This window comes from Dendrobates tinctorius, unplaced genomic scaffold (assembly GCF_039654945.1).
Source record: "Dendrobates tinctorius isolate UK_male_01 unplaced genomic scaffold, ASM3965494v1 ptg000102l, whole genome shotgun sequence".
Classification (NCBI taxonomy): domain Eukaryota; kingdom Metazoa; phylum Chordata; class Amphibia; order Anura; family Dendrobatidae; genus Dendrobates; species Dendrobates tinctorius.
In genome coordinates, this window is record NW_027361770.1 from 31503353 (window position 1) to 31519646 (window position 16294).

The following is a 16294-nucleotide window of genomic DNA, read 5'->3' on the forward strand; positions in this document are numbered from 1 at the left end:
AGCACAAAGGTTAGAAAGGGTACCGTATCCCCGGATAACATGTATGGATAGCGTACACATTCAAAATATATGTCTCAGGAGGCAGGCTCAGACGGTGTCAGGCCCAGTATGGATTGCACGTGATTGCACAAAGGTTAGAAAGGGTACCGTATCCCCGGATAACATGTATGGATAGCGTACACATTCAAAATATATGTCTCAGGAGGCAGGCTCAGACGGTGTCAGGCCCAGTATGGATTGCACGTGATTGCACAAAGGTTAGAAAGGGTACCGTATCCCCGGATAACATGTATGGATAGCGTACACATTCAAAATATATGTCTCAGGAGGCAGGCTCAGACGGTGTCAGGCCCAGTATGGATTGCACGTGATTGCACAAAGGTTAGAAAGGGTACCGTATCCCCGGATAACATGTATGGATAGCGTACACATTCAAAATATATGTCTCAGGAGGCAGGCTCAGACGGTGTCAGGCCCAGTATGGATTGCACGTGATTGCACAAATGTTAGAAAGGGTACCGTATCCCCGGATAACATGTATGGATAGCGTACACATTCAAAATATATGTCTCAGGAGGCAGGCTCAGACGGTGTCAGGCCCAGTATGGATTGCACGTGATTGCACAAAGGTTAGAAAGGGTACCGTATCCCCGGATAAAATGTATGGATAGCGTACACATTCAAAATATATGTCTCAGGAGGCAGGCTCAGACGGTGTCAGGCCCAGTATGGATTGCACGTGATTGCACAAAGGTTAGAAAGGGTACCGTATCCCCGGATAACATGTATGGATAGCGTACACATTCAAAATATATGTCTCAGGAGGCAGGCTCAGACGGTGTCAGGCCCAGTATGGATTGCTCGTGATTGCACAAAGGTTAGAAAGGGTACCGTATCCCCGGATAACATGTATGGATAGCGTACACATTCAAAATATATGTCTCAGGAGGCAGGCTCAGACGGTGTCAGGCCCAGTATGGATTGCACGTGATTGCACAAAGGTTAGAAAGGGTACCGTATCCCCGGATAACATGTATGGATAGCGTACACATTCAAAATATATGTCTCAGGAGGCAGGCTCAGACGGTGTCAGGCCCAGTATGGATTGCACGTGATTGCACAAAGGTTAGAAAGGGTACCGTATCCCCGGATAACATGTATGGATAGCGTACACATTCAAAATATATGTCTCAGGAGGCAGGCTCAGACGGTGTCAGGCACAGTATGGATTGCACGTGATTGCACAAAGGTTAGAAAGGGTACCGTATCCCCGGATAACATGTATGGAAAGCGTACACATTCAAAATATATGTCTCAGGAGGCAGGCTCAGACGGTGTCAGGCACAGTATGGATTTGACGGCCCAGATTACACAGCGGAGGAGCAGGGAGAAGTAAAGATTGCAAATGCTGGGGCCCTGCCCAAGCAAGGGGGGCCCACTCGTGGGCGTCGGTACTGGCACTGGGCCCCTCATAGTACAGCGGTGTGTCTGACGGCGGGTGTGCACCACCACCGTCAGAGACACTTGATTGCACTATGAGGGACCCTGTGCCAGTGCCCGCGCCCAAGAGTCGGCCTACCCACCTGTCCAGGGCAACGGCACTCGCACGGTGTCGTGCGCTAGGTGGTGACCCCGGCCATGGGGGGGGAGGCAGCACAGTTAGGGAGTTTTAGAAAGTGGCATATGTTGATGTTGGACATTCAGCTGATGCAAAAGGCGAAATAGGTGAAGTCCCAGGAAGAGGTGGACCAAAGCAAGCCATTTTTCTGTCACCCTATGTGTCATCAGGGGAAGGTGGGACAAAATCCTTGGAAACCCATGCATGGTTCATTTTAATGAAGGTTAGATCATCCACATTTTGGGTTGACAGACGGGTCCTTTTTTCTGTCAGGAATGATCCAGCTGCACTGAAGACTCTTTCCGATAGCACACTTGCAGCTGGGCAAGCGAGCTCCTGTAAGGCATATTGGGCCAATTCAGGCCAGGTGTCCAGTTTAGCGGCCCAATAGTCAAAGGGGAATGACCTGTGTGGGAGAACATCGATATGGGAGGAAAAGTAGTTTGTAACCATGGTTGACAACTGCTGTCTCCTGTCACTTTCCATTGATGCAGTATTACCAGTTGTGTGAGCGGTATTTGAAAAATCAGTCCACAACATTGTCATGAAACCCCTGTCTCCAACGCCACTTCTGCTGTGTGCACCACGAACACCTCTGCCAAGCTGCCCCCGGCCCGTACGGCTCGTGTGAGAACCATCACCGCTGCTGTGTGCTGGGAATGCCTCAAGCAACCGATTTACCAGAGTTGCTTGTTTATTAGCCAATATTAGGTCAAGGTTCTCCTGTGGCATGATGTTTTGTAATTTGCCTTTATAGCGTGGATCCAGGATGCTGGCCAACCAGCAGTCGTCATCGTTCATCATTTTGGCAATGCGGGGGTCCCTTTTTAGGATCCGCAAGGCATAATCTGACATGTGGGCCAATGTTCCCGGTGTCAATGATGCACTGCGAGTGCTGGTTGGAGGAGCACTTTCTGGCAAATCCACATCCCTCCAGTCACGCTCAAACCCTGTACCAGACCTTGCCACGCCAACATTTTCACTTGCCCCACGAGATGCATCCTCCTCCCCTAAGTAATCATCCCCATCATCATCCTCCTCCTCCTCTTCTTCCTCCACCTCGTCCAGGAGAGGTCCCTGAGCAGACAATGGCTGAATGTCATCAAGGATTCCCTCCTCCTCTTCCTCCTCATCAACATTGGCTGCAGATGCCTGCTCCTTAAGGTGCGTCAAAGTTTGCATGAGCAGACGCATAAGTGGGATGCTCATGCTTAGGATGGCGTCGTCTGCGCTTACCAGCCGTGTGCATTCCTCAAAACACTGAAGGACTTTACAGAGGTCTTTCAGCTTCGACCACTGCACACCTGTCAACTCCATGTCTGCTCTCAAAGTGCCTGGCCGTGTATCCTCCCACAAATGCATTATGGCCTGCCTCTGCTCACACAGCCGCTCCACCATGTGCAGGGTGGAGTTCCACCTTGTTGCAATGTTGATAATGAGGCGGTGGTTGGGAAGGTGGAGCAATCGCTGCAGCTTCTGCATACGAACGGAGTGTACAGGCGACCGGCGGATGTGCGCGCACAGTCTTCGCACCTTCTGGAGCAGGGCTGTTAACTGCGGATAATTTTTGAGGAAGCACTGCACCACCAGGTTCAAGGTGTGAGCCAAGCAAGGTATGTGGCTGAGTTTTGAAAGGGCTATGGCTGCCACAAAATTACGGCCGTTATCACTAACTACCTTGCCTGCCTCAAGATGTACACTGCCCAGCCATGACTCAGTTTGTCGCTTCAAGTACTCGGCCAGCACCTCGGCGGTATGTCTGTCGCCCAAACACATCATCTGCAACACAGCCTGCTGACGCTTTCCACTAGCTGCTTGATAGGGGGACACATCGTGTGCAACAGTGGCAGCTGCAGATGGAGTGCTCGTACGACTGCGCTCTGTGGACAAGCTTTCGCTTCTGGAGGAGGAGGAGGAGGAGGAGGAGGAGGGTGGAACGCCTACAGCCAACTGTTTCCTATACCGTGGGCTAGGCAGCACTGTCCCACCACCGCTGTCCCCTGTGGACCCTGCATCCACCACATTAACCCAGTGCGCAGTGATGGACACGTAACGGCCCTGGCCATGCCGACTGGACCATGCATCAGTTGTGAGGTACACCTTTCCGCTCACTGACTGCTTGAGTGCATGGACAATGCGGTCTTTCACGTGATGGTGGAGGGCTGGGATGGCTTTGCGAGAGAAGAAGTGGCGACTGGGTAGGTCATAGCGTGGTACTGCATAGGCCATGAGTTCACGGAAAGCTGTGCTTTCCACCAACCGAAAGGGCATCATCTCAAACGAGATTAGTTTGGCAATGTGGGCGCTCAAACCCAGTGTACGCGGATGAGAGACTGAGTACTTTCTTGATCTACTCATAGTGTCTGGGAGGGTGAGCTGGACTTGAGAGCTGCATATGGTGGAAGTAGCGGTGGACAGGGCGGACTGAGAGAGGGTTGATGATGGTGATGGAGTTGGTGTTCTTTCTGATGGCCTAGAATCAGTCTTTCGTTGATATAACAGTGGGATTCCCTGACTGCTGTGGCCTTGCAACGACACCTCAACATTTGCTGCTGTGCTAACCGGTGGGCTTACAGTGGGGGAAACAATGTAGCGTTGATGACTACCTTCGTTGTGATCAGTTGCACATGTGGCACTTGAGGTTTGGTGTTGTGTCCACGCTTGCAAGTGCATGCTGGTTAAATGTCTAAGCATGCAACTGGTATTCAAATTTTTCAGATTTTTCCCTCGGCTAAAGGTCTTTGCGCACTTCTTACAGATAACCTTGGCCTGATCATGAGGATTTTGTTCAAAAAAGTGCCACACTGCACTCTTACTACTTTGGCAGACATTTTGCGGCCTAGCACGCTGTGATCTTTTGACCCTCTGGACAAGCTGTCCAGCAACTATTTTGATGTTTGGAACCTGTCTTTGGAGTGCTCCGGGCCTGCCAGATAACAGCTGTTGCGATGTCGATGTCTGCTGTGGATGCTCCTCATCTGAGCTATTGGAAGCAGCACCCTCTTCCCCCAATGGATGCCAATCTGGGTCAACAACTGGGTCATCCATCACCTCCTCTTCTATGTCATGTGCACCTTCCTCTGTGTCACCGTGTATGGTGGTATAGTGTGCGGGAAGGGGCACCTGAGTCTCATCAGGGTCAGAATCTGGCTCTGTACACTGCGAGGACAATGTAGTGCTCTGAGTGAATGTACCAGCAGAATCATCCATCAGCGGCTGTGCATCAGTGCACTCCATGTCAGATTCATCTTGGCCTGGGTAATTCACCATTTCACTTGATAATCCAGGCATGGTATGTGAAAACAGCTCCATGGAGTAATCAGTAGTATGGCCTGCGTCATCCTTCAATCTTGGTTGGGGTGAAGGACACAAGGAAAGGTGTGGTTCATGAACATGAGCCTCCAATGACGACTCAGTGCTTTTACTTTTTACAACTGAAGAAGAGGAGGCGATAGAGCTGGAGGCTGAGTCAGCAATGTAAGACAAAACTTTTTCCTGATGCTCTGGCTTTAAAAGCGGTTTGCCAACTCCTAGAAAACTAAGCGTTCGAGGCCTTATGTAGCCAGACGATGACGCAGGCTCAACACCTCCTGCATTCGGTCCTATTTTGCTCTTGCCACTACCATCAGATCCACCACCAACACCATCATTACCAGCTGCCAACCCCCGCCCAATTCCACGGCCTCTTCCACCAGCCTTCCTCATTTTTGGTAGAAATGTAGACAAAATCCAACAAACTATATAGTATGTAAAACAAGGTGTCTATAGGACAGGGGAGATTTTGAATTTCTGCACACACTTTTGGACACTGGACACTTTTGGATTGTGTGAGGCCCACTGATATCTGAGCGCTATGTGACAGGCTCGATGGCACAGCTGTGACCTAAGTGACTAGAGAATAAGTGAGATTTTGAATCTCTGCACACACTTTTGGACACTGGACACTTCTGGATTGTGTGAGGCCCACTGATATCTGAGCGCTATGTGACAGGCTCGATGGCACAGCTGTGACCTAAGTGACTAGAGAATAAGTGAGATTTTGAATTTCTGCACACACTCTTGGACACTGGACACTTTTGGATTGTGTGAGGCCCACTGATATCTGAGCGCTATGTGACAAGCTCGATGGCACAGCTGTGACCTAAGTGACTAGAGGATAAGTGAGAGTTTGAATCTCTGCACACACTTTTGGACACTGGACACTTTTGGATTGTGTGAGGCCCAATGAATATCTGAGCGCTATGTGACAGGCTCGATGGCACAGCTGTGACCTAAGTGACTAGAGGATAAGTGAGAGTTTGAATCTCTGCACACACTTTTGGACACTGGACACTTTTGGATTGTGTGAGGCCCAATGAATATCTGAGCGCTATGTGACAAGCTCGATGGCACAGCTGTGACCTAAGTGACTAGAGGATAAGTGAGAGTTTGAATCTCTGCACACACTTTTGGACACTGGACACTTTTGGATTGTGTGAGGCCCAATGAATATCTGAGCGCTATGTGACAAGCTCGATGGCACAGCTGTGACCTAAGTGACTAGAGAATAAGTGAGATTTTGAATCTCTGCACACACTTTTGGACACTGGACACTTTTGGATTGTGTGAGGCCCACTGATATCTGAGCGCTATGTGACAGGCTCGATGGCACAGCTGTGACCTAAGTGACTAGAGAATAAGTGAGATTTTGAATCTCTGCACACACTTTTGGACACTGGACACTTTTGGATTGTGTGAGGCCCACTGATATCTGAGCGCTATGTGACAAGCTCGATGGCACAGCTGTGACCTAAGTGACTAGAGGATAAGTGAGAGTTTGAATCTCTGCACACACTTTTGGACACTGGACACTTTTGGATTGTGTGAGGCCCAATGAATATCTGAGCGCTATGTGACAAGCTCGATGGCACAGCTGTGACCTAAGTGACTAGAGGATAAGTGAGAGTTTGAATCTCTGCACACACTTTTGGACACTGGACACTTTTGGATTGTGTGAGGCCCAATGAATATCTGAGCGCTATGTGACAGGCTCAATGGCACAGCTGTGACCTAAGTGACTAGAGGATAAGTGAGAGTTTGAATCTCTGCACACACTTTTGGACACTGGACACTTTTGGATTGTGTGAGGCCCAATGAATATCTGAGCGCTATGTGACAAGCTCGATGGCACAGCTGTGACCTAAGTGACTAGAGGATAAGTGAGAGTTTGAATCTCTGCACACACTTTTGGACACTGGACACTTTTGGATTGTGTGAGGCCCAATGAATATCTGAGCGCTATGTGACAAGCTTGATGGCACAGCTGTGACCTAAGTGACTAGAGGATAAGTGAGAGTTTGAATCTCTGCACACACTTTTGGACACTGGACACTTTTGGATTGTGTGAGGCCCAATGAATATCTGAGCGCTATGTGACAAGCTCGATGGCACAGCTGTGACCTAAGTGACTAGAGGATAAGTGAGAGTTTGAATCTCTGCACACACTTTTGGACACTGGACACTTTTGGATTGTGTGAGGCCCAATGAATATCTGAGCGCTATGTGACAGGCTCGATGGCACAGCTGTGACCTAAGTGACTAGAGGATAAGTGAGAGTTTGAATCTCTGCACACACTTTTGGACACTGGACACTTTTGGATTGTGTGAGGCCCAATGAATATCTGAGCGCTATGTGACAAGCTCGATGGCACAGCTGTGACCTAAGTGACTAGAGGATAAGTGAGAGTTTGAATCTCTGCACACACTTTTGGACACTGGACACTTTTGGATTGTGTGAGGCCCAATGAATATCTGAGCGCTATGTGACAAGCTCGATGGCACAGCTGTGACCTAAGTGACTAGAGGATAAGTGAGATTGGATTGCTTTTAAAAAAGCAGTTTGCGGAGCAGTGGGTAAACAGCAATGCCAGCCTGTCAGGAAGCCTTAGAAGGCATCCCAACAACCAACACCACTGATACACCACTATATAGCCTCCCCTTGTACTGCACACACAGTGACTGGTGTGTTGTGCAGGCCAAATCGCTAGCAGCAGAAGCAGTTTTTTGGTCTTCTTCCCTGCCTAACGCTCTCCCTACAGAATCAGCAGCAACCTCTCCCTATGCTAAGATCGGCAGAAGTAAGATGGCGGTCGGCGTGCACGCCCTTTTATACCCCCTGTGACGCCCACCAAAGCAAGCCAATCACTTGCATGCCCTTCTGAAAGATGGTGGTGACCCGTGCCTATGTCATCACGTTGCCCACAGTGTCCGTGGATCCTGATTGGCTGAAAAAGAGCGCAAAACAAACTTTTGAAACGCGACTTTGGCGCGTAAGTCGCCGACCTCGTGGCCGACCTCATCCTAGGGTCGGGTTTCGTTTCATGAAACCCGACTTTGCCAAAAGTCGGCGACTTTTGAATTTTTTCGACCCGTTTCGCTCAACTCTAGTAATGATGCCATCCTGGTCGGGGGGTGACTCAGGCAGTTCGCAGGAAGTTGGCACCATATTACCTTTACCAGTGGGTGTTGAGAACCATTGCGGAAGGTTACGAAATAAAATTTATAGTGCTTCCACCTGAAAGGTTTATTGCTTCCCATAAATTGTCAGCAAATTTCCTTATGATAGCAAAAATAAGAGAGCTTGTCGACACAGCTGTTGTAGTTCTGGTCCCCCAGTTGGAAGAGGGCAAGGACACTATTCAGCATTATTCACCATCATAAAGCCATCAGGCGAATCCTGCACTACAATAAATCTAAAGCACTTAAACTTCTGAGTAAAATGCAAAAGAGGCAGGGTAGAGTCGATAAAATCTACGGTTCCCCTTATAGACAGGGATGCATTTATGACCACCCTGGATCTAAAAAGTGCGTATTGCCAGGTTTCGATACATCCGGTGTCCCACAAATTCTTGAGATTCATAGTAAAAATCCAGAATTGAACCTGCCACTTTCAATTTCAGTGCTTTCCATTTGACCTAGCCTCGGCTCCTCGGGTGTTTACCAAATCGGTGTCAGAGATTGTAGCCTACTTAAGGAACAAGGGGATAATTATAGTGCCATATCTGGTGGCGAGTTTATTGGAAGAGCTCCTGTCCCACAGGGAGAAGACCATATCCACATTGGGGCACCTTGGATGGATACTCAATCAGCAGAAGTCGGACTTGGTGCTGGGAAACAGGAAGATTTTCCTGGGAGTGCTGTTGGATTCCAGAAGCAGAGCATCCTTCCTACCAGAAGGAAAACAGGAGACCATAAGAAACAAAATCCGAGAGTTCCTGAGAAGTTGGGCTTCAATCAGGTCAGCAATGAAGATTCTAGGCCTCCTGACAGCTTGCATCCTCTGTGTCCGGTGGTCTCAGTTCCACTCAAGAGCTTTACGTAGAGAAATTCTGTCCATCTTGGACCAGCAACAGACATCACTCGACAGAGGAATGTCCTTATCCCCTTCTGTGAGAAATTCGCTACTTTGGTGGACTCTGCTGGAAAATCTGCAATTAGGCATTCCTTGGATCTTTTCACCTTGCCTAATGATCACTACGGACACCAGCAAGGTGGGTTGTTGACACAGTACACTTGGAGGGAAGGATTCTTCAGTGCTGATTACTATCAGGAATCCAGTCCAAGTCATCCAACTACATGGAGCTCTAAACTGCGTGGGAAGCCCTAAGGTGAAATCAGTCATGCCTAAAGGACAACATGTCAAAATGTTTTTGGACAATGTAGCAATGGTGTCTTTCATGTAACACCAAGAAGGCCCCAGACTCTGTGCCCTCCATAATCTGGCATACAGAATTTTTTCCTGGGCAGAGAAGATTGTTCTTTCGGTGGCGGTGGTTCATCTCGAGGGATCCCAAAATGTAGTGGCAGATTACCTGAGCAGACAAAAGGTCTAGAATGGGAGCTAAACGAGGAGGTGTTCCAGCACTTATGTCATCTCTGGGTTATACCTCAAATGGACCTATTTGTGACCAGGAAGAACTCAAAGGTTGCCAGATTCTACTTCATGAATCCCACCGACAATCCAGAGTGGTCGACGCATTGAGTCATAGATGGGACAGGTCTTTGTCTTATGCATTTCCACTGATGGTTCTTATCCCAAAAGTATTCAGGAAGATACAGGAGGATCAGGCAAAGGTACTTCTGATCGTTCCATATTGGCCAAAGAGTTGTTGGTTTCCGCTGCTAAGAGCCATGGCGTTAGAAGATCCTGTGATGCTTTCCCAGAGGAAAGATCTAATTCACCAGGGTCGAGTCCTCCATCACAACCTGGAAAGACTTCATCAGTCAGCCTGGCTCCTGAGCGGAACATCCTAAGAGCTCAAGGGCTATCGGACAAGGTTATTACCACAATTCAGGCTAGCTGGAAGCCAGTCACCTCGGCAGTATACAATAAAATCTGGAAAAGGTTCTGTTTGGAAGGTGGCAGGTCCAATGTTGTTCCTGGCAGGCCTGATATTCCAAGGATCTTACATTTCCTCAACGTGGGTTTTAATAAGGGTCTGAAACCAAGCACCATTATAGTCCAAATATCGGCACTAAGTATTTTCTTCGATTATCCGTTGGCCACTCACCCATGAGTAGCTAGGTTTGTTAGGGCAATACAAAGGTTGCGACCTACTATAAGGTGGTCGGTGCCCCTTGAGATCTAAATCTAGTCCTTAAAGCCCTTTGTAAAGATCCTTATGTATCTTGGGAAAATATGTCCATCTCATATCGGACATCAAAACAGAATTTTTAGTTGCCATTACTACCGCAAAGAGGGTAGGAGAGATTCATGTCCTGTCCACTCGTGATCCGTATCTTCGGATTTGAGGTGATCGCATAATCCTCAAATTAGATCCTGCATTTCTACCAAAGGTAGTGTCCACTCAGAATTTAAACAAGAAAATTGTCTTACCTTCCTTTTATGAGAATTCATCAAATCAAAGAGAGACATTTTTTCACGCCTTAGATGTTAGACAAGCGGTCTTTGAGTATCTAGAAGCTACTCGTAGTTGGAGGCAGGATGCTAATTTGTTTATTTTCTTTGGGGGAAAAAATGGGAAAAAACCTCTAAAACCATGATTGAAATATGGATCACTTCAGTGATTTCCCTAGCTTACCATTCAGAAGGGTTCATAGAGCCCACTCGACGAGAGCAGTCTCCACCTCCTGGGCTGAGAGGGAGGGGGCATCAGTCGAACAAATTTGTAGGGCCACAACTTGGGCCAGATTAGATACGTTTTGCAAACACTATAAATTAGATGTACTATCTAGTCAACAAACTGCCTTTGGGAGAAAGGTTCTCCAGTCAGTGGTCCCACCCTGAGGAGGTACTTTGGTTTTCTCCATGGTGCTGTCAGGAGGGACGTCCTGGAAAATAGGTTTTAGACCTACTGGTAATTATGTTTCCAGGAGTCCATCCTGACAGCACGGTTAGTTCCCTCCCTGTTTGTGTGGTTTCTGATGTCTTAATATGATATCGGTAGAAATAAATTTAAGTTGCATCAATCATGGTGTGGTACTTGTTAAAACACTGAGGGAGGTGGATGGGGAGGGGTCTTTTAACCTCTTGTGTGTTTCCTGTTCCTGTAAGGAGGAGGACAACCTCCATGGTGCTGTCAGGATGGACTCCTGGAAACATAATTACCGGTAGGTCTAATACCTATTTTTGAACTTTTTAATTTTTTTGGGTTGGGGGAATGGAATAGAAAAGGCAGTTCTGATGCAATTTTATGCTGTTTATCATGCATGTAAAAAAGCATAATTACATTTATTTTGGGGGTTGATATGAATTTGTACATGCCAAAATTGTTTAGTTTTGCTTTTTTTTAAAAAAAGTAATTTTGACCTTTGTATATGATTAAATTTAGCCTCACTATGGCTGGTGATTTTGAGGGATTAATTGTAGTTTTTATTGGTAGCATTTTCAGTAATGCATCATTTATTAACTTTCTACATTTTTTAAAGCCGAGAAATGGACAAAAACTGGAATTACTTCCATTGTCTTTGTATTTTTTTTGCCCACAATTGTATATGCAATATCATGTTAACTACTTGTCATTACGAATGCACTATTATTATTTTTTATTATTATAGCACCATTTATTCCATGGCGCTTTACATGTGAGGAGGGGTATACATAATACATACAAGTACAGTAATCTTAAACAATACAAGTCACGACTAGTACAGGATGAGAGAGGACCCTGCCCGCGAGGGCTCACAATCTACAAGGGATGGCTGAGAATACAGTAGGCAAGGGTAGAGCTGGTCGTGCAGCGGTTTGGTGGATACTGCAGGTTGTAGTCTTGTCGGAAGAGGTAGGTCTTCAGGTTCTTTTTGAAGGTTTCCATGGTAGGCGAGAGTCTGATATGTTGTGGTAGAGAGTTCCAGAGTAGGGGGGATGCGCGGGAGAAGTCTTGTATGCGACTGTGGGAAGAGGAGATAAGAGGAGAGTACAAAAGGAGATCTTATGAGGATCGGAGGTTTCATGCAGGTAAGTACCGGGAGACGAGGTCACAGATGTATGGAGGACTCAGGTTGTGGATGGCTTTGTATGTCATGTTTAGGGTTTTGAACTGGAGTTTTTGGGTAATGGGGAGCCAGTACAGGGTTTGACAGAGGGGAGAGGCCGGGGAATAGCGGGGGGATGGGTGGATTAGTCGGGCAGCAGAGTTTAGAATAGATTGGAGGGGTGCAAGAGTGTTAGAGGGTAGGCCACAGAGCAGGAGGTTGCAGTAGTCAAGGTGGGAGATTATGAGGGCATGGAATAGGGTTTTTGCAGATTCTTGGCTGAGGAATGTACGGATCCGTGAAATATTTTTGGGTTGAAGTCGGCAGGAAGTGGAAAGGGCTTGGATATGAGGTTTGAAAGAGAAATCAGTGTCAATGATAACCCCGAGGCAGTGAGCTTGTGGGACTTGAGAGAGTGGGCAGCCATTTACTTTAATGGATAGGTCCATTGGGGGGGTCACGTGAGATGGAGGAAAGATGATAAATTCTGTTTTGTCCATATTAAGTTTTAGAAATCTAGCGGAGAAGGATGAAATAGCAGACAGACTTTGAGGGATTCTGTTTAGTAGGGAGGTGATATCTGGTCCAGAGATGTAGATCTGTGTGTCATCAGCATAGAGATGATACTGAAAGCCATGAGATTCTATGAGCTATCCAAGGCCGAAGGTGTAAATGGAGAAGCGCAGGGGCCCTAGGACTGAACCTTGCGGGACTCCGACGGATAGGGGGCGCAGTGAGGAGGTGGTGTGCGAGTGGGAGACACTGAATGTCCGGTCTGTTAGGTATGACGCAATCCAAGATAGAGCCAAGCACTAGTACTTTCTTTTCTTCCTTTGTTAGAAAACTTTGTCCAGCTCCTGTCCCTAATGCAAGACCATCAGCACAATGCAGGCCACCATTCTCTAACCCAATATTTGTCTATGAAGTGAAACTTCAATGATACTTGCATGTTTATATCATAGAGCCCTAAAAGAGTCTGTCAATTAAAATAACTGCTCCCACATTACTTATGACTATGGAGGTCATGTCATAGTTAATCCATCAACCCGTTTGTCTTCTATCTGTTGTTGAGTTTCTCAGAAATCAGTGTTTTAATTCCGATTCACTTGCTCTGTGTGTGACAGAGCTCCTTCTGAGCCTTTGCCTCCCATTGTTGTTTCTCCATGCTTCTTAAAAGATTAGTCCAAGACATGTCTCCAGCATCTTCTCCTCGCCTTGCTCTTATAGCTAAGAAAATGCAGCTGCACTCTGAAATACTTGCATAGTACAGTAGCTCAGAGTGCAGCTGTATTTTCTTGTGTTATGACTGCCAAAGCACATTCACACGGGTAATGTACAAACCAGAAGACCAATACCTTAACCAGTCAGGTCCCTTTTCAGAATAGGAAAAGCCCTAGACTTTTCCTGCTTGATCGCAGAGGTTGGCACCCTAAGATAACACAATGGTGCCCCCACTCGACTGTGACTTACCCTGAATGTCCTCAGCAGCGCTTAGGATTGCTATTGTAGCAGTTCCCTAAGGAATAAAAAAAATCACACACAAAACAACTGTAACCAACGCAAACTACAGCACAGTGAATTAATCCAACAAAGTCCATCACAAGCCGTAAGCACCAGTAGGAGAAGGTATTTAAAGCTGCACCCAAAAGATGATAGGACAGACAAACGAAGTAAATGAAAATCACCTGTTACCCTATACCAACAGAAACAAAGGTAACAGAACTAAAACACTCAAAACAAAGGTGCATCAGTTATGGCTTCATGGATCTTGATGCCGACCACAGAAAACAGAATCAAGGGTTCGAATCCAGAAGCATGACATCTTGGTTATATTAAATAGTTGTAATGGCTCCTTGCACCTGTTTACCTTTGCTTTATTCTGTTTGGAGGTGATGGTCAGTTTGTTTTATATTTGTATTGGTTCCTGCTTGCCCTTAAAATTGTAGGCTTTCAGTCCGGAAGAGACCTATAAGGCTAAAGTCTCATGGCTGCTGAGCTCTCATGAATTGGCCAATTTGTGTGCTGAGTACCAAGTTCATATATTCAATGTTTGCATGTCATAGCATTTCAGAATACAGCTGTATATTAAATAGACATGATGGCTTGCACTGTCCACACTTGTGTTCAGAGATGAGCAAATTTGTTCAGTTTTGGCTCCGAATCTGATTTTTACATGTTTGTGCCATATTCGAACACTATTCGTTCCAAATGTATGTTAGAAGATCAGTTCCGAACATATTCGGTAATTTCTACTCTCATTGACTCTAATGACATTCAGCTGTGTTCAATGAATATTGCAAAAACTATATTCGATGCCGATAATACAGTATTTAGAAACAAATCCGAACAAATTCACTCATCGATAACTTGTCTTATTCTGTTTGGAGGTGCTGGTCAGTTTTTTTTATTTTTACTGATAAGAGAGTGTGGTCCTACCTCAGACTAGTAATCCAAGATGCAGTCCCCAGTTTGTCCTTTCACAGTATGTCACATTTTTCATTTCTATGATAATTCTTATTTCAAAATAACAACAATCCTCATCATCATCAGTGTAGCTGTCTATCACCTCAGGATATTCCATAAATGTCCCCACCTATCTTGGTTACTTTCTGCTTGATGAAGCAGCTGTTGTGTGCAGATGTGGAGTAAATGTAGCGATGGCTGTGCATTACTATGTCTCTGTCAATTGAAGTCCACAGAGTCATAGAAAAAGCTGATCTGAGACTCGCCTCGCAAATTTATTAAGATTCAAACTGATGCACAGGTTTACAGAACAGGGCTTGGCCTTGTAGAACAGTCAGATGCAGTAAGTTTCTGAAAGAATACATATCCTGTCTTTATGTATTAGCTATATTTGTAATTCCAGTTGGTCAGTGGGAAACTGGACATCATGCAGCCAGACATGTGGAACCGGTGAACAGTTCAGACAAATTCACTGCAAGCAGAAGACAAACTATAAAATGGAAATTGTGGCAAATAAACTGTGTTCCACCACCGTACCGCCTACCCACCGACAAGCATGTAACACACAGAATTGTCCTCCAGCGTGGAGCATTGGGCCCTGGTCAGAGGTAATGATAATCTTTTTGTAAATGAAGAATACATGAAACTTTATTTTTTTGCTGGTCCCATGTGATAAAATGGGAATTGACACAAATAAGTAGCATATGTTTATAATGGCTGAATTTATTATATTGGATATCAAATGAAAATATGCCTGGAGACAGTTCCCATATCTGAAATATCTAGAGGTTTTTATTTATTTACTTAGATAATAGTCTGCGAAAATGGAAAGTCATATGTTTGTGCCCATCTTGCGCTTTCTCTTTTATTATGAATTTTTCTGTTTTCCTTATCTATATTGAAAGCATAGTGTGCAAGTGATAATTCCAATTGACACACAGTTACTATATGGTTTTAGTGCTCACGAACTTGTGGCAAAGGCTGGAGAAAACGATCGGTGTTTTGCAAAAGTACTAACCCTTCCCTTCGAGCTCAGATTCTCCATGACTCAGCCTGCACATCTGAGTTCAAACCCAAAACTCAAGAGAACTGTCTTGTTAAGCGCTGTAAATCCAAGGAACTGCAATGGATGGTGACTAGCTGGTCAAAGGTAAGACTACTCTGTTAATGACATTTATAAGGGTATGTTCAGATTCCACCCAGATTTATTTTTTGACAAATGTCCTCTTGAGTGTAGACAGGTGAAGAGGAAGAGAGTCACACATCCTGTAGCACTGGAGTATGTACTTGTGATAATGACCTAGCTAAGGACCCACGGGCCTGTAGACTCATTGCAAAGGGGAAATTCAATATAACATGATCAAAAGGAATTTCAAAACAGACATGAGAATATAAACAGCTGAGCAGATTAACCTAATGGAAACAGATCTAAATTTAGATATTAAAGACATAGCGTTCATTTCTCACACATTGGAAACTATATAGTATACCAATATCCAAATAAAATCCAAAAGAAAGTGACCTTTTGAGAGTTTCCAAATCACATAATTCGTGGAATTTATCTCAGTGTTATTTTACACTGTATGTAGAGTTAGGTCAATATTTTATTTTGGGAAAATACATTTTACCAGCTTTAATAATACGCAATTTCAACCTTCTTTCGATCGTTATGATGTTTTGGTGCATTTTCACCAATTTAAAAGCAAATGGTGATATCCATTGCAAAATGTTTACAAAATA

The 16294-nt window shown here is 45.6% G+C and overlaps 1 protein-coding gene across 1 annotated transcript in view; it reads left to right on the forward strand.

Annotated features, from left to right (window-relative positions):
- Positions 1-16294, forward strand: part of ADAMTS16 (ADAM metallopeptidase with thrombospondin type 1 motif 16) — a 491484-nt gene that overhangs the window by 454875 nt on the left and 20315 nt on the right. Inside the window, exons 19-20 of the mRNA XM_073587783.1 lie at positions 14958-15162; positions 15513-15704. Coding sequence (XP_073443884.1) covers positions 14958-15162; positions 15513-15704 — 397 coding nt within the window. The remainder of the gene's footprint in view (positions 1-14957; positions 15163-15512; positions 15705-16294) is intronic.